Source organism: Lissotriton vulgaris, chromosome 10 (assembly GCF_964263255.1).
Source record: "Lissotriton vulgaris chromosome 10, aLisVul1.2, whole genome shotgun sequence".
NCBI lineage: Eukaryota > Metazoa > Chordata > Amphibia > Caudata > Salamandridae > Lissotriton > Lissotriton vulgaris.
In genome coordinates this window covers 177,648,334-177,672,395 of record NC_141698.1, presented here as the reverse complement: position 1 = coordinate 177,672,395, position 24,062 = coordinate 177,648,334, and the positions used below count along the sequence as shown (strand labels likewise).

General features: G+C 43.1%; 1 protein-coding gene across 1 annotated transcript in view; it reads left to right on the top strand.

Moving 5' to 3' along the window:
• The window catches only part of MYO15A (myosin XVA), a 1,716,372-nt gene that overhangs the window by 120,167 nt on the left and 1,572,143 nt on the right, over positions 1-24,062 (top strand). The window contains exons 5-7 of the mRNA XM_086939741.1: positions 13,344-13,407; positions 15,177-15,286; positions 20,767-20,841. Coding sequence (XP_086795867.1) covers positions 13,344-13,407; positions 15,177-15,286; positions 20,767-20,841 — 249 coding nt within the window. The remainder of the gene's footprint in view (positions 1-13,343; positions 13,408-15,176; positions 15,287-20,766; positions 20,842-24,062) is intronic.

Below are 24,062 nucleotides of genomic sequence, written 5' to 3'. Positions count from 1 at the left end.
TGGTCAAGCACACATGACGGCGTATTTACAAGGAACTTGCACCAGGGGGAAATGACTTAAAATTGCCAAGCACACATGGGGGCGTATTTACAAGTCCCTTGCACCAGGGGGAAGTGACTTGAAATGGCCAAGCACACATATGGGCGTATTTACAAGGCCCTTGCACCAGGGGGAAGTGACTTGAAATGGCCAAGCACACATGGGGGCGTATTTACAAGTCCCTTGCACCAGGGGGAAGTGACTTAAAATTGCCAAGCACACATGGAGGCGTATTTAGAAGGCCCTTGCACCACTTATGCATCATTTTTAACATTCACACTGTGGAGCACCATGGGGCAAAAACAGCACAGATGCATCATGCATCTATTCCACAAAAGCGACGCATAGCAGGAGTCACATCGCAAGTAAATAAATTCTTATAAATTTAGAAAGCATTCCTTTTCCTTAAAAACGATTTTCTGATCATAATTTGAAAACACAGCACAGCTCCTATGTACAAGCACACCTTGTCCGTACTAATACTTCACATTATCTACAACTACAATTTGTAAAAGAATGCAAAATCTTCTTTGAAAACATAATGCAAACACTTGACACAAAAAAACATTTTAAATGCACAGCTGGCTTCCTTATTTTCTCCAAAAAGCATACTAGTCTCTACCAAATTAGTCTCCCAGATTCATGGGAGAAGTGACTTAAAATTGTCTAGCACACATAGGGGCGTATTTACTAGGCACATGCACCAGGGGAAAATGACAGCCAATGACACATGAGGGCATATTTACAAGGCCCTTGCACCAGGGGGTAGTGACTTGGAATGGCCAAGCACACATGGGGGGCGTATTTACAAGGCCCTTGCACCAGGGGGAAGGGACTTGAAATGGCCAACCACACATGGGGGTGTATTTACAAAGCCCTTGCACCAGGGGGAAGTGATTTGAAATGTGCAAGCACACATGACGGCGTATTTACAAGGAACTTGCACCAGGGGTAAGTGATTTAAAAATGCCAAGCACACATGAGGGCATATTTAGAAGGATTTACACACAAAGAAGGTCCCAGGGGAAAGTTTATAGACCCTACTGTTAAGCCCCCTGTATTGAAGTGACACCAACCTAAAGTTAACAGAGAGTCAGAAAACAAGCAACCAATGTACCCAAATACAAATATGCAGGAAATAGTTACTAAACTATGCGAGTTCCCATCAGTCCACCATCGAGACCGCCCTTCATCATCTGGGATCTCTGGTGCATAATTTCTGTCACATTAGCGGTTGAAAAACCTCTGCTGGTGGATGACTAAACCAGGCACAGGAAAAACCACAACAATATTTACAGATGTGAATCAGAAAAAGCGTGTCTAGATGGGAACTAAAAAATAGCAGTGCGTGAGAAAAAAGTGTGTTTGTGAAAGTGAAAGAAAGATGCTCTAAAATTAGGTAGTGGTCGGGAAAACAATTTAATAAACACCCTCACACTCCTAAATCAATAAAAACAGTGCAATAGTGGTTTAACAAATAGCCACTAAAGATGAAAGGTCGACATGTTTCTGCAGACACCCGGAGTCTAGTGATCTCCTGCTGCTTCCTCTGGACCATTAATGCTACTGCTAGAGAAAATAATAAAAAATAACAAGAACCATATCACCTGAAAGTGTATGTATCAACATCCTCTCATCCTAGAAGTAGGGGAGAAATTATAGTATAAGGGTACAAAGTCATGATTGCATTCGAAACATAACGTGCACTTAGCGTGCCATTATTATGTGCTAGACATAGGCTACTATTGCCCAGCACTCAGACTAACAAACTTAGTCACAAATCACCAATTTAGCAAATTTGTAGATTACGGTTCACTCACCCACTTGATGAGAAGGAACCACTCCACCTCACCTGGCACGAGCTCAGGTAAATGGATGCACCGCACTAAAAATAAACAACAAATCAGAAGATGTATCCACATCTAAATGTATTCCTAAACTAATCGATCTTAGCATGCTCCACATCAAGCATCACATTCCTACCAGTGCCGTGGAACAGCACCTGATTAGTAAGCCACAGTTAATGAAGGGTAGTTATGAGTTGATGACAGCGCTATCTAAAGTCATCACTGTTTCCAGCAAGTGTAAGCATGCATCCGCACTTAACTACAATGCCAGAATGTAACGCAGGCAATATTGCATGTGAAAAACGGAACATAGCCTATCTCACTCATGCACATACATGCCCGCCGTCTTACCTCTCCGTCGGTGCACCGGTCGTCCCTCTAAGCTCTATCGTAGGGAGGAACCGACTCGGTGCACCGGCGAGGCAGATAAACCTTTCTCGCTTCCGCATTCAAAGCGCGCCAATGTCCGACGCCCCCTGCGCGTGATGACATCATGCGCCTACTCGCTGCTTCATGCGCTCTTGCTGTTGGGAAATGTAGTTCCCGAATACTCTCTGTCCCGTGACAGAGTATGCCGAGACGCCCCGCCAAATTAGCGTGATTTTGTTCGCTAATTATCTTGTATCTACAGTCAATAACAGGGAACGCGTTTTCATAATGAGTGCGCTGCGTGAACAACAGTTTATACGATTGCAAAATCATATTAATGATAGTTCGGTGAAAATGCGGAATTAAGCATTGACAATGCAAAACTATTTGCATTATGGAGAAGATGTATCCTTCTATCAGATTCAGAGGAATCCATAATCAAGTAGTGAGAAAGCAGCATGATTATCTCACTACTTGGACAATTAGGCAGAAAATTACCCAGAAAATTACCAACAGAAAACCAAACTGATCCTGTGCACCAGAACCTAACAGAATTTCATGGTGCCATCGCTTTATATTACAGCCACTCCTACGTACTATGTGGGTAATGTTGTTACCCCAACAAAGATGTCATCTTCTGTATTCACAAAAGTGCCGGTGTGTCATTCCCAAGGGCTGTGTACTATCAAGGGAATTAAGGTCCATTACGAAGACACCCCTTCTGCCTAAAGGGACATCCACGGGATGGCATCATTCAGCCCACGTTCATCACTACGAAGGCGATAGACCCACTTTTGTTCACATTTAAACAGAAATTTCGCCGTATCAGTAACTGGCGGTGGAATCCATGGTTGGTCCAAAACTGTCCACATGATGTCGGTGGGCTGATGACCCACCTGCAGAAAATGGTTTGTCAGTTTGGTAGCTTGTTTACAGCACCGGATAGAACTTTTATGTTCAGAAATTCTGAACTTTACCTTTCTGGTGGTCATCCCCACGTAATTTAGTTTACAGGGACATGTTATTAAATAGACCAAGTTGGAGCTGTTACAGTTGGTAAACCGTTTTAATTGCCAAGGTCTATCTGTGCCTATGTCTATGGATAGTGTTCTTGTCGTTTGTGGACATGCCGCACAGCCACCGCAGGGATGGTGTCCGGTGACTGCAGGCATGTCCCAGAGGGTGCCGACAGCTCGAGGAATCATGGTTTTGGGCCTTGTATGGACCAATTGGTCCCTCAGATTTTGGCCTCTCCGAAAGGCAAACAAAGGGGGAGGTATAGGATCACTCCCAGTCCTAAGGATTTTCCAATTCCTCCTCACAATTTTTTGGACTTGGTTTGAGAGTGTACTAAATGTATTCACACAAGTCATTCTTTCTTGTGAGCTCTTTGGAGGTGTAGGTTCCAAAAGACATTGCCTGTTGTTGTTAGCTGCACGTTTTTTGGATTTTTTTATAAGATGTTTAGGGTATTTCTTCTCATGCAGATTTATTTCCAAAGCTTGGGAGTGTAAGACGAAGGCCGTTTTGGTGGAACAATTCCTCTGAATGCGGAGGAATTGCCCAAAGGGCAGATTATCCCTCAGCGCCTTCGGATGAAAGCTGTCGTAGCTTAACAGGGAATTCCTAGCCATTGGCTTTCGGTATAGCTCCGACTGTAACCCCCCTCCTGATGCAGAGATTAACAAATCCAGGAATGCTAGTTTATGTCTGTCCAACTCCATGGTAAACTTCAGAAATAAGTTTCTTTCGTTTAACCAAGTGTGAAACTGACGGAGTTCCTCTTCCGTCCCCCGCCACACGACAAAAATATCATCTATATACCTTTTCCATACTCGCAGACACCGAAGATGGGGATTAGTGTCTGCGAGTACGTGTGTTTGTTCGAAGGTATGTACATACAGGTTAGCGAGACTAGGAGCAAAAACACTTCCCATGCTTGTCCCGCTAACCTGTAGGTAGATCGATTCTTCGTAAGCGAAGAAATTCTCGGTCATGGCGATGGTTGCCAAACTCATGATGAAACTGACTGGCGTGATGGAATTTAAGTCTCTAGCTGTTAAAAGAGCTTCAATAGCTTCCAGTGTCTCAGTCTGTGGAATAGAGGTATATAGGCTCTCCACATCAAAGGACACTAGAAAGTCAAGGTCCATATTAAAATCAATATCAGGCAAAATCCTAAGGACATCCTTAGTGTCCTTCAAGTAGGTAGGCATCTCCCGCACTATTGGTTGAAGGAAGAAATCTACGAATGTAGATAAAGGTTCCAATAGTGAACCGATTCCCGATATGATGGGTCTACCGGGAGGGGGGCGTTGTGGCTTGTGTACCTTGGGAAGGATGTAGAAATAGGGCATCCTAGGATGGACAGTGCATAAATATTGAGATTCTTTGTCAGTAATCCATCCCTCTGCAAGACCTTCTTCGACAATATGGCCGATGGCCACAGTCAACCTGTCGGTTGGGTCATTGTCCAGTTTGCGATATGCCCTATCGTCATTCAGCTGGCGCATGCATTCCTCATGATACATTTCTGCATCCATTAGTACAGTCGCCCCACCCTTGTCGGCTGGTTTGATTACCACCGATTCCAAATTAGCCAAAGTCGTGACAGCATCTTGTTCACCTTTAGTTAGATTGATAAAGCCATTATTAGGTTGGAGGTACAGTTGTCTTAAATCATGATCCACAGCTTCCTCAAATGCCTGAACTTTTGCAGGCAACCCTACTACACTGGGGTTAAAAGTAGATGGTCGCTTGAGGCCTGTGTTAGATACGTCCTCCACTTCTGTTACCGTTGTTTTGTTCGCAAATAGGTAATGAAGCCTTATTTTGCGGAAGAACTTGCCCATTTCCGTTTGTATCAGGAAAGGGTCGCCTTTGTTGGTTTTAACAAAACCTAATCCTTTATTAAGGACCAGTTCTTCCGTATCGGTAAGAACATGTTTGCTTAGATTGATCACGAGGCTGATGTTCCTGCCTGTTCCCTCGGGATCTTCTTGCCGTCTCTCAGGTCCATGGTCGATGGAGTCAGGTTCCACCGCACTTGGCCTTGTTGTTGACTTCTCCGCCTGCCTCTGGGGCGCCCAGAGCCCTGTCCTAAAAAAGGCTGCTGGTTGTAATCTGGGTATTGTTGCTGTGGTCCGAAGGGACCAGGTGGAGGAAAGGATGGTACACCCCAAGGTGATGGTTGCCACCAAGGCGGAATAGGTGGTTGGGCATAATAGGGATTATAACCTCTTCGGTTCCTTCTATTACTATTACCTCGACCCCTTGCAGCCGCCTTGGTATTTCCTTGATTCGAGGAATCAGAGTCAGTGGATGCCTCGTCAGAATTTGACGTGCCATAAGTCGATCCTAACCGGCTACTGGTGGTAGATACCACAGGAACATAATTGTCCGCCGTATAAGGATATATGGTCTCAGCTGAAAACTTAGCTAAATCCTTTTTGAATTTTTCAAGCTTTTTCACTAGGATGGAGTCCCTCAGTTCTTTACTGACTTTATTTCCTTCCTCCTGTCCCTTTCCAAAGATTTTGCTCGTGAGAGTTGTCCTAATCTGGCCCTCTAGAGTTTGAATCTCGACCATTATTTCGTCGGCTTTCTTTTTGGCAGTTTTGATGATCAATACAAGCCAGTCGCGCGTGCATTTCCACGCTATGAGGTACCAGTCCCTGCAAAAATCTTTATTGTCCAGAAACAAGCGGGGGCGTTTGCAACAATTAACCCACTGGGTGCGCAATTGCCCCTGAGATACTCGGCCATGATGATGCCATGGACGCTGATCCTTGCCTGATTCTTTTTCAGTACGAGGACTTTCGCCCATCCATCATCACTCGTTACTGGGGCCAGTTGTATCGTGTCCAATATGCTTGGATTATCTGCCAGAATGGAGTCAATTTCAGCATCATCAAATGCTAAACCAGGATTAGTAGCCATGGTCACTGGAGGAGAACACCTGATTTAGGCGCACGCCTAACCAAAAAGGACTAGGATAGTTGTTTAAATACAATGTGAATACTGTATGAATCAGTTACAGTGCAAGTTTCAAAACAGGACCTACAGCCGCGGCTGCACAAGAACAATTTACACACAAAGAAGGTCCCAGGGGAAAGTTTATAGACCCTACTGTTAAGCCCCCTGTATTGAAGTGACACCAACCTAAAGTTAACAGAGAGTCAGAAAACAAGCAACCAATGTACCCAAATACAAATATGCAGGAAATAGTTACTAAACTATGCGAGTTCCCATCAGTCCACCATCGAGACCGCCCTTCATCATCTGGGATCTCTGGTGCATAATTTCTGTCACATTAGCGGTTGAAAAACCTCTGCTGGTGGATGACTAAACCAGGCACAGGAAAAACCACAACGATATTTACAGATGTGAATCAGAAAAAGCGTGTCTAGATGGGAACTAAAAAATAGCAGTGCGTGAGAAAAAAGTGTGTTTGTGAAAGTGAAAGAAAGATGCTCTAAAATTAGGTAGTGGTCGGGAAAACAATTTAATAAACACCCTCACACTCCTAAATCAATAAAAACAGTGCAATAGTGGTTTAACAAATAGCCACTAAAGATGAAAGGTCGACATGTTTCTGCAGCACCCGGAGTCTAGTGATCTCCTGCTGCTTCCTCGGGACCATTAATGCTACTGCTAGAGAAAATAATAAAAAATAACAAGAACCATATCACCTGAAAGTGTATGTATCAACATCCTCTCATCCTAGAAGTAGGGGAGAAATTATAGTATAAGGGTACAAAGTCATGATTGCATTCGAAACATAACGTGCACTTAGCGTGCCATTATTATGTGCTAGACATAGGCTACTATTGCCCAGCACTCAGACTAACAAACTTAGTCACAAATCACCAATTTAGCAAATTTGTAGATTACGGTTCACTCACCCACTTGATGAGAAGGAACCACTCCACCTCACCTGGCACGAGCTCAGGTAAATGGATGCACCGCACTAAAAATAAACAACAAATCAGAAGATGTATCCACATCTAAATGTATTCCTAAACTAATCGATCTTAGCATGCTCCACATCAAGCATCACATTCCTACCAGTGCCGTGGAACAGCACCTGGTTAGTAAGCCACAGTTAATGAAGGGTAGTTATGAGTTGATGACAGCGCTATCTAAAGTCATCACTGTTTCCAGCAAGTGTAAGCATGCATCCGCACTTAACTACAATGCCAGAATGTAACGCAGGCAATATTGCATGTGAAAAACGGAACATAGCCTATCTCACTCATGCACATACATGCCCGCCGTCTTACCTCTCCGTCGGTGCACCGGTCGTCCCTCTAAGCTCTATCGTAGGGAGGAACCGACTCGGTGCACCGGCGAGGCAGATAAACCTTTCTCGCTTCCGCATTCAAAGCGCGCCAATGTCCGACGCCCCCTGCGCGTGATGACATCATGCGCCTACTCGCTGCTTCATGCGCTCTTGCTGTTGGGAAATGTAGTTCCCGAATACTCTCTGTCCCGTGACAGAGTATGCCGAGACGCCCCGCCAAATTAGCGTGATTTTGTTCGCTAATTATCTTGTATCTACAGTCAATAACAGGGAACGCGTTTTCATAATGAGTGCGCTGCGTGAACAACAGTTTATACGATTGCAAAATCATATTAATGATAGTTCGGTGAAAATGCGGAATTAAGCATTGACAATGCAAAACTATTTGCATTATGGAGAAGATGTATCCTTCTATCAGATTCAGAGGAATCCATAATCAAGTAGTGAGAAAGCAGCATGATCATCTCACTACTTGGACAATTAGGCAGAAAATTACCCAGAAAATTACCAACAGAAAACCAAACTGATCCTGTGCACCAGAACCTAACAGAATTTCATGGTGCCATCGCTTTATATTACAGCCACTCCTACGTACTATGTGGGTAATGTTGTTACCCCAACAAAGATGTCATCTTCTGTATTCACAAAAGTGCCGGTGTGTCATTCCCAAGGGCTGTGTACTATCAAGGGAATTAAGGTCCATTACGAAGACACCCCTTCTGCCTAAAGGGACATCCACGGGATGGCATCATTCAGCCCACGTTCATCACTACGAAGGCGATAGACCCACTTTTGTTCACATTTAAACAGAAATTTCGCCGTATCAGTAACTGACGGTGGAATCCATGGTTGGTCCAAAACTGTCCACATGATGTCGGTGGGCTGATGACCCACCTGCAGAAAATGGATTGTCAGTTTGGTAGCTTGTTTACAGCACCGGATAGAACTTTTATGTTCAGAAATTCTGAACTTTACCTTTCTGGTGGTCATCCCCACGTAATTTAGTTTACAGGGACATGTTATTAAATAGACCAAGTTGGTATTTAGAAGGCCCTTGCACCAGGGGTAAGTGACTTAAAATGGCCAAGCACACACAGGGGTGTATTTACAAGGCCCTTGCACCACTTATGCATCGCTTTTAACATTTATAATGTAGAGCACCATGGGGTAAAAACAGCACAGATGTATCATGTATCTATTCAACAAAAGCGACGCATTGCAGGAGTCACATCGCAAGTAAATAAATTCTTATAAATTTAAAAAGCATTCCTTTTCCTTAAAAACGATTTTCTGATCATAATTTGAAAACACAGCACAGCTCCTATGTAGAAGCACACCTTGTCAGTACTAATACTTCACATTATCTACAATTACAATTTGTAAAAGAATGCAAAAGCTTTATTGGAAAACATAATGCAAACACTTGACACAAAACATCATTTTAAATGCACAGCTGGCTTCCTTATTTTCTCCAAAAAGCATACTAGTCTCTTTCTAAAATAAAGGAACCATATCTCACCTTAGCAAATGCTTTTTGAATTTCAAAACAGTCTCAGAAACACACCAATTTTTCTTTAGCAGAGCTGCAACCAAGAAAGGCACAGAAATGCTGATATCCATCACACATATCTCTCCTGTCACCCAATCAAAACTCTTCCCTCACTTTTTTCAAATCAACACCCTTCCCCCCTCTGCCCTTTCTGCCCTTTTTCCATAGCAACTACCTCCTGACAGACCTCTCATGTTTACAAGTTCACACAACAATGTTTCAAATGAACTCTGAACTCTCAGTACACCTGCTAATCCACTGCAATCTTCCTTAAAATCATTTTTTCTTAACCATTCAAATTACATCTTTCAAAGAACACATCCATGCACCCTAACTTTCTGTTTTCAGCAATGGAAATCCACCAATCACTGCCAATGAACCATTAGCACTGAAACTCCACAGTTTTTTTTCTTTACAAACTCCTACTGTTTCAACTGCCATTTCATTCCCACACTTCATCTGACTGCAGCAGAACCTCCTCTCACCATGTTTTCTGTCTGGATTCTTGGACATAGCTACATCCACTGGGCTCACAGGTATGCTGATAACAGAAATTTACACAACCTCAATTTACAAAATGTGGATATCAAATGGATTGGGCAAAGAGGATTGAGATGTCACCAATTGATACCATTGGTGAAAACCTTTTTGCATTTGCCAAACCCTGACCTCATAATAGTGCACTGTGGAGGAAATGATTTGGGCACTTTGATTGGGGTAGGTCTGGAAATGCTCTTAAAGGACACCTTTGAGCAATTAATGGCACTTTTTCCTCAAACTGCCTTGGTATATTCCAATATATGCCAAAGACAAAAATGGAGGTGGTCCAATCAATTATGTCCACACATTGAGAAAGCGAGGAAGCATGTAAATAGGTCTGTTTCAGCTTATATGAGAGACCATGGAATGGGCGCCATCTACAACAATAACTTGCGTTACTACATGCAAGATATCTACAGAGGAGATGGTGTGCACTTCTCAGATGAGGGAAACAGAGTTTTCATACAAAATTAAAGACTGTGTATTGGTACCTACTTATAAGTACCTAGAACTTACACAGAACACAAAAGCTCTTTTCAGAGCTACCTTAACTATAATTATTCTTTCCAAATTTCGAATGTACCTTTTTTCACTAATTTTCACTTATGTTCGCTTCCCGGTTCGCTACCCGGTTCACGTACCGGCAGCTAACCGCGCGAAAAATTAAAAAAAATTTTTTATTCCAACATATATGAGCCTCCTCAGCCACCCTCAGAAAACCTAGGGGGTCAGGATACGTCTCCCGTGCCCCCTTATACCCATTTCCCACATTGTTTTTCCTCCATCTTGTGATTAAATTCCACCGAAACACAAAATGGCGAACTCCCGTTACGCTACCGGTGAGCGACCCGGTTCGCGTACCGGGAAGCGCTTCTACCGTGAAAGATCGATTTTTTTTATTTGCCCCACTGGACCCTTTAATAACCCCAACATCATTCCTAGGGGGTCAAGAGGGGTCTACCTTGCCCCCTTTCATTAAATTCCCCCTTCGTTTTTCTCCTCCTCTTGTCTCTCGATCCTACCGAGAGACAAGATGGCGGCCGGTCCGGACTGTTTAGAATGTAGACAGACACCGGAGAGCCAATCAGCTTCACTTCGCGAAGTTCCGTTACCCGTCAGGTACGCGAACCGGGGCGCTAACCGGAGCGCTGTCACAGATATATCTGTTTTTTAAAACGTTAATTTCTCAAAATCCACTGGAGCACATATATTGAGACATAGCAAAGGCACATCGGGCAAACCATATCTACAATTTTGCCAAGTTTTGTGTAAATCCATTCAGCCGTTCGAGCTAAAAGTGAGTCCAACCGCCCTATGGAAAACTCAATGTTAAAAACACGTTTTTTCTCGGCCCCCGCTTGATGAAACCCCCCCAAACTTTCAGAGAACGCTCAGAAACAAAATGTGCCATTTTCCTGAAAATTTCAGCCAATTCCGTCCACAAACGCCAAAGTTATTTCACATAGAATATTCAGAAATCCCATAGGAAAAAAATCCTAACTATATATACCTACTGGCGACCGATATATACATGTATATATATATAGAGCTGTGCCGTGCTTGCAAGTGCTTTTTCTTTCCTGTGACCCGGCTGGGCATTCTCAGGACTTTGATATATATATATATATATACATGGCAAGGTGTATTGAAGAATGAGTGGGTGTATGAGTGACTGAATGGCTGATTTAGTAGGTGTGTGACTGACTGTTTAAGTGAGTGATTAAACCTGTCTTATTGAATGCATGGGTGAGTGACTAATCTGTTTAAATGTCTGTACCGGTCTGTTAGTTGGTGTGTAAGTGACAAAATGGGTGTGAGTAGCTACATGAGTGTCTATATGGGTTAATGATTGGTGGTGTGTGTTTAACTGTATAATGAGTAAATGGCAGTGTGATTGATTCTTTTGGTGACTGACTAGGTGTGTGAGTAACTGTATTGTTGAGTGGCGGTGTGTGAGTATCTGTATAGGTTTATTAGTGCAGATATCAGTGGCTATATTGATGAGTGACTGCATGTATGAGTGACTGTATGAGTGAATGGATGTGTGTGTAGACCTTTGAATCAGTGAGTGGGTATGGTTTCGAAAATGGTAGTTTGTATTTTAGAGTAGGTGTATGGAAGGTTATATTAGGGTGTGAGGAGGTACATCAGATATTAAGTGGATGATATCATCAGTGATGTCATTTGAGATGTCATCAGTGATGTCACTGACCATGTAATGAGTGATGTGATATGTGACGTCATGAGCAGTGCATTGCAGGGATGCAAGTTATAGTTAGCTAACTAACTATAATGGCAGACTTTCTCTGGTTTTGTACGAGGGAAATGTCCAACTAACTATAACATCCCTGAAACCTGAATACGACGGGAAAGAACTGAGAGCGAACCCAACTTCAGTGCTCAGTCAGTGTCTTTATTTCTTTATTGAAAGCCTTCAACCCACCACGACCGCCATGACACATTTCGGCCTACAATGGCCTTGATCACATGACACACTCTCGGAGTAACCTTTTCATTTAAAGTGCTAGGTGCCTATTCGTGATTACTACTTCACCTTAGACAGAGAAGCAATTCATACATTAATCGTTTATCTGTGTGCACAACAGAAATGCATAAATAAATAAGTCATTATGTAAAATCATCTCATTAGAATAAATATTTAAATAAGTATTCAAATATTTAAAATGCACAAATTCAGGTAAAATACATACAATTGTTTAATTATCTAGAATTGTTAAAAACATTCATATTGGATAATGAGATCTGACATCAATATATCAAGATTTTACGTTTGATATGGCTTACTGTTATCTGTATAATACATTATTGATCCACATCTAACGATTTACCTTGGTTACTTTAAATGTACCTCAAATAAGATATTTTGTACATGATATTTGTGGATCCATTGATTGTTTATAACACAATACGATTTATGAATATATTACCTGCCCCTGTGGGCCTCAATTGCATCTTACCCTGTCCATTAAAGTGCTAAGTGATTCCAATGTTCATATTGTGAAAACCTTATGAACATCTAGTTCAAAAGTGTGCAAATTGTGCAAAATAATTAAAATCATTACTAATGTCTATACTTCACTGCATAATGCTGAGAGCAGCATGTCTCAGATATTATTGGGGATAGTTTATACAAGGATTTTTTTCTCATGATTGGGATTTTTATCATGTTTCTTTCTGGATGGACCAATTTATAAACATGTGAAAAAATCCTCACTAGAATTGGGGGTCTTAGTGTCTAGTTCCAGAACATATTTGGTTTCTAGACGTCAGAGTTTTACCTCCCTGTTGCCTCCTCTTCTTAATACTGGTATACAGTCAATCAGAAAGTATTTGAGGTGTTCTAAGTTGTTTTCATGCCTTTCCTTAAAGTGTCTTGCGACCGGGTGGGTTTGGTCGGAATTGGTTATTGCTCTCATGTGTTGCAGTATTTTCTTGTGGGCCTGCAATTTGGTGCTGGTGCTACATATATAATGTGCGTTTTTTGTTATGTCTTATAGTAAGTTAACAAGAATGAAATTGCACCAATATACCAGCCTCTTGCCTTTTAATTGTGCCTTGCTCCTCATTCCTGCTGCCATTGGTTCTCATTTAGGCAATCAATGTACTTTGCCAATAAAAAGCACTCCTACCCTATCACTCATTTAGTTAATAACTTTTTTGTCACTGTTTTTTCCAGAGATCTCCAAGAGTCAGCTGTACTAGATAACCTCAAGAAGAGATTCGATCGGGAGCTCATTTATGTATGTATATGTTATCTTTATGTTGGCTGTTTGATGCATAATTCCAATTCTTATGGAGTGCTTTCACCTCAGTGCATGAGATACTATTTTACTTCTCAAAAGTACTCTGATTCATCACATATTAAATTCTTTTTTCTCGAATGCACTCTATTTTTTTTTAACCACAGCAGGCTTTTCTTAAAAAAACTTTAGACAGAACTCTCAGTGCAAGACAGACCTACTGGCTTTGACCATGGTTATTCAAAACCCCTAGCAAGTAGTACATTGCCAGAGTTAACTATTGACAAACCAGGGCTTGCGCTACCATATAAAAGGTCTCTTCAGGAATCAAATTTCAAACTTGAGTAGAAGAAACTGTTGATCACTTCTACAGCATGCAGTTGCATTAACCACATGGCTGCTGTGGGGATTTTTGCGCTGTGCTGCAAATTGCAATTCTGGTGCAGATATGACGAGCTCAGCTCGTCATCAGCACACGACACCCGTGGGTGATGACGAGCTGAGCTCGTCATCAGCAGCGAAAGGGTTAAAATGTTGCAGTGGCTGAGATGGGAGGCAAGAGCCAAGTTTGTGTGTGCACAGTGCAGAGGACATGAACTGCCACCAGTACTCGGCAAGAAGCTTGTCTTTGGAGTCTAAGGAAATTGTCTGAGGAAATACCCGAGCATCCGATTCTCTCTAGCTCCAAGACAGTGCCTGTGGTGTGGATGGCGTCATTAAATACAACAGTGTGCCATCTCATACTGGCCCACAGAAATGCACAATTGTATCTTTGTATCCTTTCCTCGTTATCATTTTTACATTTCCCCTGTGTGGACACATTATCGCTTACTTGGAAGGGATGGATTTGAACCTTCTTTGCGCCCTACATAAATGTGTGCTTGGCATTTACTCTTTTTAAATTGCAGGGCACAATTCACATATGTATTTGCACACCTAAACTCAACATGGGCCTTCAAATAACGTCATTTATAAGTGTCAATATAATTGTATTACTCACAAAACATAAATATACACCATTTAAATAGATTTTCTTAAATGTCATGTAACAAAAATATTTTGTGGGTTGGCAAATCTGTTCTGTCCACAGGGGGCATTTACTGGCAATTCAGGGCAGGGGCGCACCGCCGGGCTACCCCAAGAAAATTAAAGTTTTTTTACAGCTCAAAAAATGTTTTCTTTTGAGGGGAAAACGTTTTAAAGTGTAAAAGCCCTTTGGCACTGTGTTAACACACAGCGAAGTGTACACCTGTCACGTGTGCTTGTCTAACTATCTACACATGAGTTCTGGAAGGTGCAGTTTATCAGCAATATTCTTCGAATTCACTGTGAGTTACAAAAAAAGTTGTCTAGATGAGGGCTTATATTTATAAGAGTAAACTGTAGATATGTTTTGTGACTCGGATCCATGATGATCATAGGTTGCAAAATGATCACTTGGCTCCTAAACATTCAATTAGTGTTTTTTCTTGTGTTTCTCATCTCCTTTTCTCCTCCCTCATCTTTGATAGCATTAAACATTTCTGAGAAAATGCTAAGACGTAACTTTTCTCAAGAGCCGTAGCTGCTCTTCCTACCCACTCCTGTTAAGAGAGGGTGCACTTGTATTACTTGATGAAAAATACATGTAGCATGTATCTGCAACAGTAAACAACATGCAGAATCTGTAAACACAAGATAAAATAGCCCTATGTCCAAGAATCTCTAGGCATGTACCCGTTGTGGGAGTTAAACAATGATTTTACAACAGGTTTTTCATTGTGTTTCAGACGTACATTGGAAGTATCCTGGTGTCAGTGAACCCGTATACAATGTACAACATTTATGGAACCGAGCAAGTGCTGCAGTATGAAGGAAGGGCCTTAGGGGAAAAGCCACCGTAAGTATTGTAGGCTACAGCTCCTGCACGTTCTCTGTGTGTCTCTTGCCCATGTTTAAGGGAGAATATTAGGAGCAACATTTTTAAGAGGGTTCATTGCCTTGCTGGTCAACCTTAAAGCGCTCCAGCCAAGGAGATGTGGATGGGTTCATCACTGAGATATCTTTACTTCCCACTGACTTGTATCTGTAAGAATGGCCCTTTCCATGTGGTGAGTGTGAGGCTGCAACAAAACTTTGAAGAAAGGGTAACCCAACTTCGGGTAGACTCCTTTTTATTTTCACATAAATAGTATTACCTTATGGCAATTTTGGTAAACTAGATTAGTTATTTTTGGTGCCTGGTCCCTTTAGTGGTGTTAAAGCCACACTGCTCTACTGCACTGGTTTCGTTGAACAGGTGGGATAATGATACCAGAGACACATGCATGAATGAGATTACAATGGGAAAACAGTGAAATTCAACTGACCATTTGACCAACAGTGCAATATAAATCTATATTTTATTGACCTAATTTAGAAGGAACCAGGTATCAAAACTGTTTTGTTGGTGAAGCATAAGCAATGCTCGTTCGTTCGTTAATCTTTATTTCGGCAATTTTGCCATAAAAGATAAAACATAACATTTGTACAAACAAAGGTCAGAGATCGGTGTTACATCAAAGGCGGAATAGCACACTAGTACAAAAAAAGAAGATACCCCATTACACAACAATCTATACTGTAAAAACATACGTAAGAAATGTAACAACTTAATTATTTAAGAACAGTCCGTCATGTTACAATTAAAATATGAGCAATTTGACAATAGAGCTAAAATTTTGCTTATGACCTGGTGTATAAAAATGTGTACATTAGCTAGTGCATGGTCTAAACCGAAGATAGAGTACCCTGGGAATTAAAACGCAATCTCTTGTGCCATGCTGCTTCAAGAAATTTGGCCATTGCAAAAACAGTTACGCTTGAGAGGTAAGTCTTAATAATTCTAAAGGCCTCAGAGCATTTAGCAAACCCTAGATTTTTACAGAGTGGAATTATCCAAAACCTTCTAGCCGCAGTGTAGGCAGGACAAAAGAAAACTAAGTGCAATTCATCTTCAAGGCTACAGTTGCAGCCAGGGCAGTTTTCCAGGGAGTGCTGCTTCCATTTGCTGGTAAATGCTCTTAGCGGAAGAGTGCCATACCGCCATTGCAGATATAATTTCCTAGCCAGATTCGGGAAAATGTCATCAAGAACTGTCTCAAACTTGTAGAATTCCTTGACCCTTAAAAAAGTGTTAGCTAGGGAGTCTGGGCGTGTACCCTGTGTGTGGGATGCAAGGTTACATGCATGGAAAGTTGCCACCAGATGTTTGCGGGACAATCCCTGACAAGCCACTTCAGGGTCACTCCAAAGAGTCGGAAGACCCAGCCTGGCAAACTCGGTTTTTAGGTATTTAAACCATGGAATGTTCTCTATGGTAGGAAGAGCAAGAATTTCCTGCAGTTCCTGCCTATAGTTGGCTAACTCTGGAGTGGACCATAATCTTCTCCAGAAAGTCAAGGGCTTTACACCCAATACTTCATCCAGAGGTTTCAGACCCAGATCCATCCTAAGGGGCAAGAGGGGGGTGCTAGCTGGTAGCTTTAAGAGTTGTCTAATAAATTTGTTTTCGACTATGACTAGCTCTTTTTTGCACACATGACCCCAGAGTTCATTGCCATAAAGAATCGCACCTCTGGCCTGGAGTCTGTAGATCTCCAGCAGGGGGCCTATTGGTCTACCAGATGATTTATTAGAGTTGACTAACCTGATTATTCCCCCTGCTATTTGAGCTAATCTAAGCTGGGACTTAACTTGATGGTTGCCCCATTCCAACTTATCATTCATGGTCACACCCAGATACTCAAACGTAAAGACTCTTTCTAACCTGTTCAGGCCTATAGAGGGGTTGGGGCGTGTTTTTTTGGGAGGATTAAAAATCATGTACTTGGTCTTGAGCGCATTTATTTCGAGACCATGCTCTCCACAAAATGCCTCAAAACCCTCCAGAATCTGCTGAATCCCCATTGGGGATTTCGACAGCAGCAGGGTGTCGTCGGCAAACATAATTGCGGGCACCCTGCATCGGTGCATCTGTGTTGGGGACCTTATTTAGGTAATCGATTACCCCGTTGACAAAGAGGCAAAACAGGGTCGGTGCTAGGACTCATCCCTGCCTTACCCCTCTGTCAACGGGAAATCTTTTTAAGAGGCTACCCATCCTCCCGCACCTAACCTGTGCAAAGTTGTGTGTGTGTAGACGAATAATGATATCTAAAAGAGCGGGTGGGATACCCAGATTGGCGAGTACCATCCGTAGTTTGCTCCGCGGAACCAAATCGAAGGCTGCTCGGAGGTCACCAAAGACGGATACAACGTACCACCCTCCACCCGCACCGTCTTCCAAAAGAGGAGGGCCAAGTGAAAAATTTGGTCCGTAGTTGACACCTTGCTCCTAAACCCCGCCTGGAACGTACTTAGGATTGAATGATCCGTCATCCATTCCTGCAGGCGGTCAAGTATCAGCCTCACGAAGATTTTTTGTGAAACATCGATGAGGCTGATTGGCCTGTAATTGGCTGGGAGCAGAGGAGAGCCCTTCTTGAAGATAGTTACAATCTCTGCTCCCAGCCAAGTACCAGGGACCGCCATTCCCCCAAGAATTGCATTATACACTTCCAAAAGGTAGGGGGCCCAAACCCTGGGTTGGTGCTTGAATAAATCTCCCGGGATTTTATCTAGCCCGGGGGCTTTACCTGATGGCAGCTTTGATATTACATTGAGAACCTCCCGCATTGAAAATAGCATTGGCTCAGTGCCCTCCGTCGTTTTGGATTTCGGGATTGGCCCGCCAGAGAGTGGGAGGTAGTCAATCGATAGGCCATGGTGGGGCTTGGGCGAAGCAGGGATGGTCTCTTCATAGAGGCTGCGAAAGTGGTCCTCCCATACCGCAGCCGCTATGTTGGCCTCCACAGCTGGAGTCCGCTCGGCAGACCCTGTTCTCACTATCTGCCAGAATTTACGTGCATCTCTAGTCTGAAGAGAGGCCAATATGTTTTCCCAGTTGGAATAGTCCCATTCCACCTTTACATGGTGGATTACTTGCTTTAATTCCGCCCTCCTAGTCTTAATTAGCCCTGTGTCCCAAGGGTGCTTCAGTGCAGCGAGGAGGTCAGCCTTTGCCTTCCTGCAAGTTGAATTGAACCATGAGGCTCTTTGCCCCCTGCTGGGCCCTTTCCGCACAATTGGATTTAGAAGTTCCGCAAGAGTGACCACCAATTCCACATGGAGGGTGCCCAGCTTGGGAAACAGTTCTGCTTGGGAGGGTTGAAGAATACGGGCCCGACATGTTCGAATATGGGGAGGATTCGTGTGTAGAGCTCGGAAATGTGGGCAGGATTGTCCAAGAGCTTAGCCCACCTCACTCTGCCCCTATCATTAGTTAGGATTAGTTTTGGCTCTAAGGATGCCTCTGCCAGCTGGTCACCCGTGGGTCCACCCGGCGAGACCAGCGAAAGAATCAGCGTGTTGTGGTCACTGTCAGTTCTTTGCACTACCGCAAAGTGAGAAACCTTGTTCCAGTCAGATGTCTGAACAAGGATATAGTCCACATGAGACTCCTGCCCTGTTTTATTGAAAGTAGGTTTTGAAGGGGTGTCACCCTTAGTTCGGCCATTGCAAGCCCTCAGAGAATTGCTGAGGGTGAGTGATAACATTTGGGTTGCTAAAGGTGACCATGGCTTAGGTGGGGGGCCATCTAATTGCGGAATTTCCCACTGGTCATCCTCCTCCAGAAGTGCTCCCTCCAAATCCAATGCACTTTACATTGCCATCAGCATTTACCTAATACCGGAAGAGTATGATATAATACCAGATACAAATCTTTAGATCACTTGCACTGGCTACCATACAGACAAAATTGCCTCTAAATAATTTTCAGAAAATATATATTTTTGGGACTAATAAAATCTCATTACTTTATTCAGAAAGTTCATTAAAAAAACATTTAGTGGTCAAGTTTTTATATGGCTGTCCTTGGAACCTTGATATCTGGGTCCCACTCCTACCTTGTTCACGTGATAGGTTTGATTATGTGAAGTCACTTAACCTGCCTGAATTTGTTAATATATGTGTAATGCAAAATTGAATGTTTCATTATGTGTAATGTACATTATATGTAATCCATTGCCTTTTCATTGCTCCGGCCATCATCAGTTCCCTATCCACCTATGATTTCACGTACCGCCTGGTTACTATGAACAGTGTTGCAGTCGTTGGGGGTCTCTGCACTCGGAGTGGAATCTGAGCAATGAGAATACTCACTGCGCAGATTCCGCCCCGAGGGTGTAGACTAGATTCCACCACGACTCCGGGTCTCCGCCACCAGTGTGGAGGCCCTTTGTGAATCAGGCCCTCAGAGTTAAGGACTTTTCCTGGTTTATGAACGTGTAGCCTTAGCTCACTTCATCCACATAACCCTAAGCCAGCGACCCGTCGGGGCACACAGCCACTGTATTTCCAGCTGCGGAAGGGATGCTTTATCAGTTACAGGCTTCTGACTCTGCTTTTTCCTCTAACTTTGGTGGGTTGACCGCCGCAGGTCTGGCAGGGGAGAGCCTTCTGCAGCCTAGGGGTTTGACAGGGTTTTGCCAAAATCTAAAAACGACACAAGACTAACACTGGTGGAAATGTACCTTGGGAGGTAATGAAGAGGAAATGCTTTTAGTGGTTGACACAAGATAAAAAGATTTTAGGCTGAACAAACAAAAGGAATTCCAGAGTTCCCCAATAATTGTTGAGAAGAATTTTAAGCAAGAATAGAGCCACGTGGCGGCGAAGGCTGGACACATAGGATTTGAGATGACAAGCAACTAAATACGAGAAGAAAAACAGTGGGCATTTTTCAATACAGACAGTGAGTGTATGTGGGGAAAGATAGGCACAGAGGGAGGAACTTTGAAGAGTAAATAACAAGATAACGTACTGATGGATTGGAGTGGAGTTTAGGGTAGGCTGGGTGGCCCATGAGCAAAGAAGAGCACACGTAACTCTTGAAAAGATAAATGTGAACATGAGAGTTTTGGAGCCAAGAACATGCAACATGATTTTGTGAATATTATAGAGTTGGAAATGACAAGTGCTGGCAACCATGAGGATAGACTATGAAAAGAATAGAGTTAAAGATGACACCTCGATAATGCACAGATGATGACAAAAAGGAGGATAAGGAGAAAGCCAAGAACGTGCATCATTAATAATTTGGGTTTCTCAGGGACGAGGTGCTAGGAAGTGCCACGTCTTCAGTCAAGATTTTAAAGTGCAATAAATCGAAGACCAAAATGCAACCAGGAACTTAACCATTCTTTGCCACAGGCTTCTATGCCTATAGAATTAAGAGCTCAGGAACAAAACCTAACTCACTGGAAATGCGCACTCTTAAAACTGTTCTTTCTTTTACAGGCACCTTTTTGCTATTGCTAATGTTGCCTACACCAAAATGATGGATGCCAAACACAACCAGTGCATTATTATCAGGTGAGAATGTGAAAAGAGAATATATATGTTTCTATTTATTTTATTTAGTTTTCTATGGCGTGAACATTACCTAGTGTATCAGAGTGCTTTACAATTGAAATATTATACAAAGCATAAATTCAGGGGTAAGCTAAGAGTGTACACATTAGACTAAGATAAAATGGAGAAGGTGTAAAAATCCAGTCTTGTAGCTAAATGTGTGTGAGTGTCCATGTGTGTGCGCGCACACAGTATAGTGTGCCTACCCTGCAATAGACTTACTGATCTTTACTCTCTAAAATTGTTATCTTACACTTGCTATCCCATTAATGGGGCAAAGCTTAGAAGTGTTGCTCCTCTGCTCTCTGTGCCTCTCTGTGCCTTCTTACCCTGTCTTGTTAGCGGGAGTCAGACCGAGAAAGTAAATAAATACACCCTGTATTTTCCAGTCTTATTTGCTGTAATAACAAGAGTGACTAACAAGGGATCCAGAGGGCATCAGATGCTTGGCCCTTCAGTTGAATTCTGGAGACCAGAACAAGATACTTGTGTCGACCACACCTCGTGACCAATTGTGACTGAGGCTTCACCTGTGTCCATTTGAAATTGAGGCCTTTGTTCTGTTACTATGGAAGAGTTAATGCAGTCTTGCCAGCCTTCAGGTGACTCTGGCCTTAAGCACGTGATTTCCAGATTTGAAGACTTCCCTCATGTGACCCCTGGAGACTGAGGTATTTCCCTCGTGACTCCTGGAGTTTGAGACCTCACATATGTGTTCAGTTTACTGTGCAGGTTTAATGTCTCGCTCAAGTGACCCTGGAGACCGAGAGCTCACCATTTGAATCATGAACAATGAGGCATCACCACACGACTCTGGAAAACTGAGGCCTAACCTTGTGACGTCAGAAAAGTGAAACCTCTCCCATGGCAGACCACTGAAGACTTAGGCTTGCAGACACAGGGTATACACATGTGGCGCCTCGTGGCTGAAGCCTCAACTGTACGACCCTTCGGACTAGGCTCTCACCAGTGACTCCTGGAAGCTTATCTTTGAGACACCTATAGAATATGCTGATGCTGTACCCACAGGACGGCCACTGCTAGAGGCCCCTCACACGTAACATAAGGAAAATGCCGCTATTCCAACGTACCCCTTGAAATTAACGCCAGAACCTTGTGACATTGTAAGGCTGCGCCCTCTTCCATGTGACTCTGGACAATGATGCTGAACCACAGCTAGGGACTACGTTCCACACTGAGAACAAAGAACCTCTGATATCATCACTTGCGTCACTCGCTTAGAACAGACCGACTTTGACGTCACAATTACTCTCCCGGGTCAGAGCTAGTCCTCATCGCCTTTCCTCGTAAAGCAGAGCATTTGTCCTATATCGGCCTCTGAGATAAGAACTCCGGCTTCGATACACACTCCTGTCAGTCATTCACCCCCCTCATCTGTGTGTTCCAGTCAACGTGCCCTCAATGTCCAGCCTCGATGCAGTATTAAGCTGCTGACCTTTGCATCAATTCCTGAGTTTCAGACCTGATCTTCACTCCTCCTTGACTGTGATGGCAGTCACTCACCGAGAGTTGTGGGTGACACCACTAATCCTTGGGGTATGAAGTCTCAAGCCTGGTACGTTTGTTCCTTACTTGTCGCCCTTCTGGCCTGTCTAATCTCAAATCCTCACCCCCCTGCGCTGTTCCCACAACCCCTTGCTACCTGCACCCCAACCTTTGCGGATCACCCCTGCTCTCACACATGAGCATTTAGTGCCAGTCCTACACACATTTAAAGATCAAGTTAGATACAGCGCTTTTGTGTAAGGGAATTCCTTAGGCCCTAATGACTTCTGAGAGAGCACCTGGGAATATGTGAGCTTAGAAACACAGGATGTGCACTATACAAAAAGGAATTACTTTTTGATCCCAAGTCACGAAATTACAGATCCCACCACCCCCAGTGCGCTGTCCTACCTAGCGTCTCACCTGAAGTGATGGAGACGGGCCATTGGCGTCGATGGCGAGCTCAGGCTGGCCAGTAGGCCACATGGGAGAGGAAGCTTTAAAGCAGAGGGTGGGAGAGTGAGGGGCAACCCAATTCATGTAAACCATGGCCTTCATTGATAGTGCTTTCGCGCTGCTACAGATTAACAAGGCCGTGACCGCTAACTCCACTAGGAAGAGTGAGAAGGTGAAAAGTGAAAACACGACTGCAGCAAGAGCGGCATGTGCCTGTGTCTGCTTCTGGCTGGAGTTCGTTTGGCCCGGCTTTGATGGGTTTCTGCGGGGACAGTTGTACTTTTACTATATATACATTCGTAGATGCTAACAATATTTAAACAAGCCTAATATGGTAAAATCTGCTAGATGTTTCCTCACTGCGCTAACTCAATCCCTTTCATCTTTGTTTTGGTTAAATACTATATTTTTTTAAATAAACAAATGTACGTGAAAATATGAGATCGCAGAAACCATGTATTAAGATGCACTGAGACTAATATGCTGTTTATTACCATTATTGAGGAAAGGGAGGGGCTTTGTGACCCACTAGAGACATCATGTCTTGTGAGTCATGGCTGGGGCCACTGGAAATGTGCGGCAGCATAGCACCACATTATGTGGCTGTGTTGACTAAATTATGCGGCAGGAAAAGGCAAATTATGCGGCATAATGCTGAACATTTTTTGATAGTATTAATTCTTTATTTTGTAATTTTTGTACATGGTAATACTGTCTGGGCAAAGATTTCACCCCATTAGCATCAGTTTAACAATCAAATACAAAAATAAGCAACTGAAAGATGACCATTAAATCTTTGCGACGGGCCTTCCACTGCGGGCGAACAGGTGCAAACGTGGTGCAAAACACCACGTTTTTAGTAACTTTTGATCTGTTTGAGTTGCAAAAAAATTCTTTTGTTAAAATCTGCAGATTAGGCAGCAGATGGTGAATTGTGAGGCAAATCCATAATTATGCAAAAAAGAGCTGCAGCTGCAGAATCACCCAGGGGTACTGTAGCGTACAACACGACAGTAGAAGATGTGTTGTGTCATTAATTATTTATTATGATAACAAGGGCCCGCAGGAGCGGGATTGACAAGCAGTACCAAGGGAGTCAGCTGTCATCTGTCACCCAAGTAACAGTGACGTCACCTATATACATGTGAACATTCCATGGTGACGCGGTGTGACGCTACATGAAGGAAATAGAAAACATACTGAGAACATAACCCTGTGTC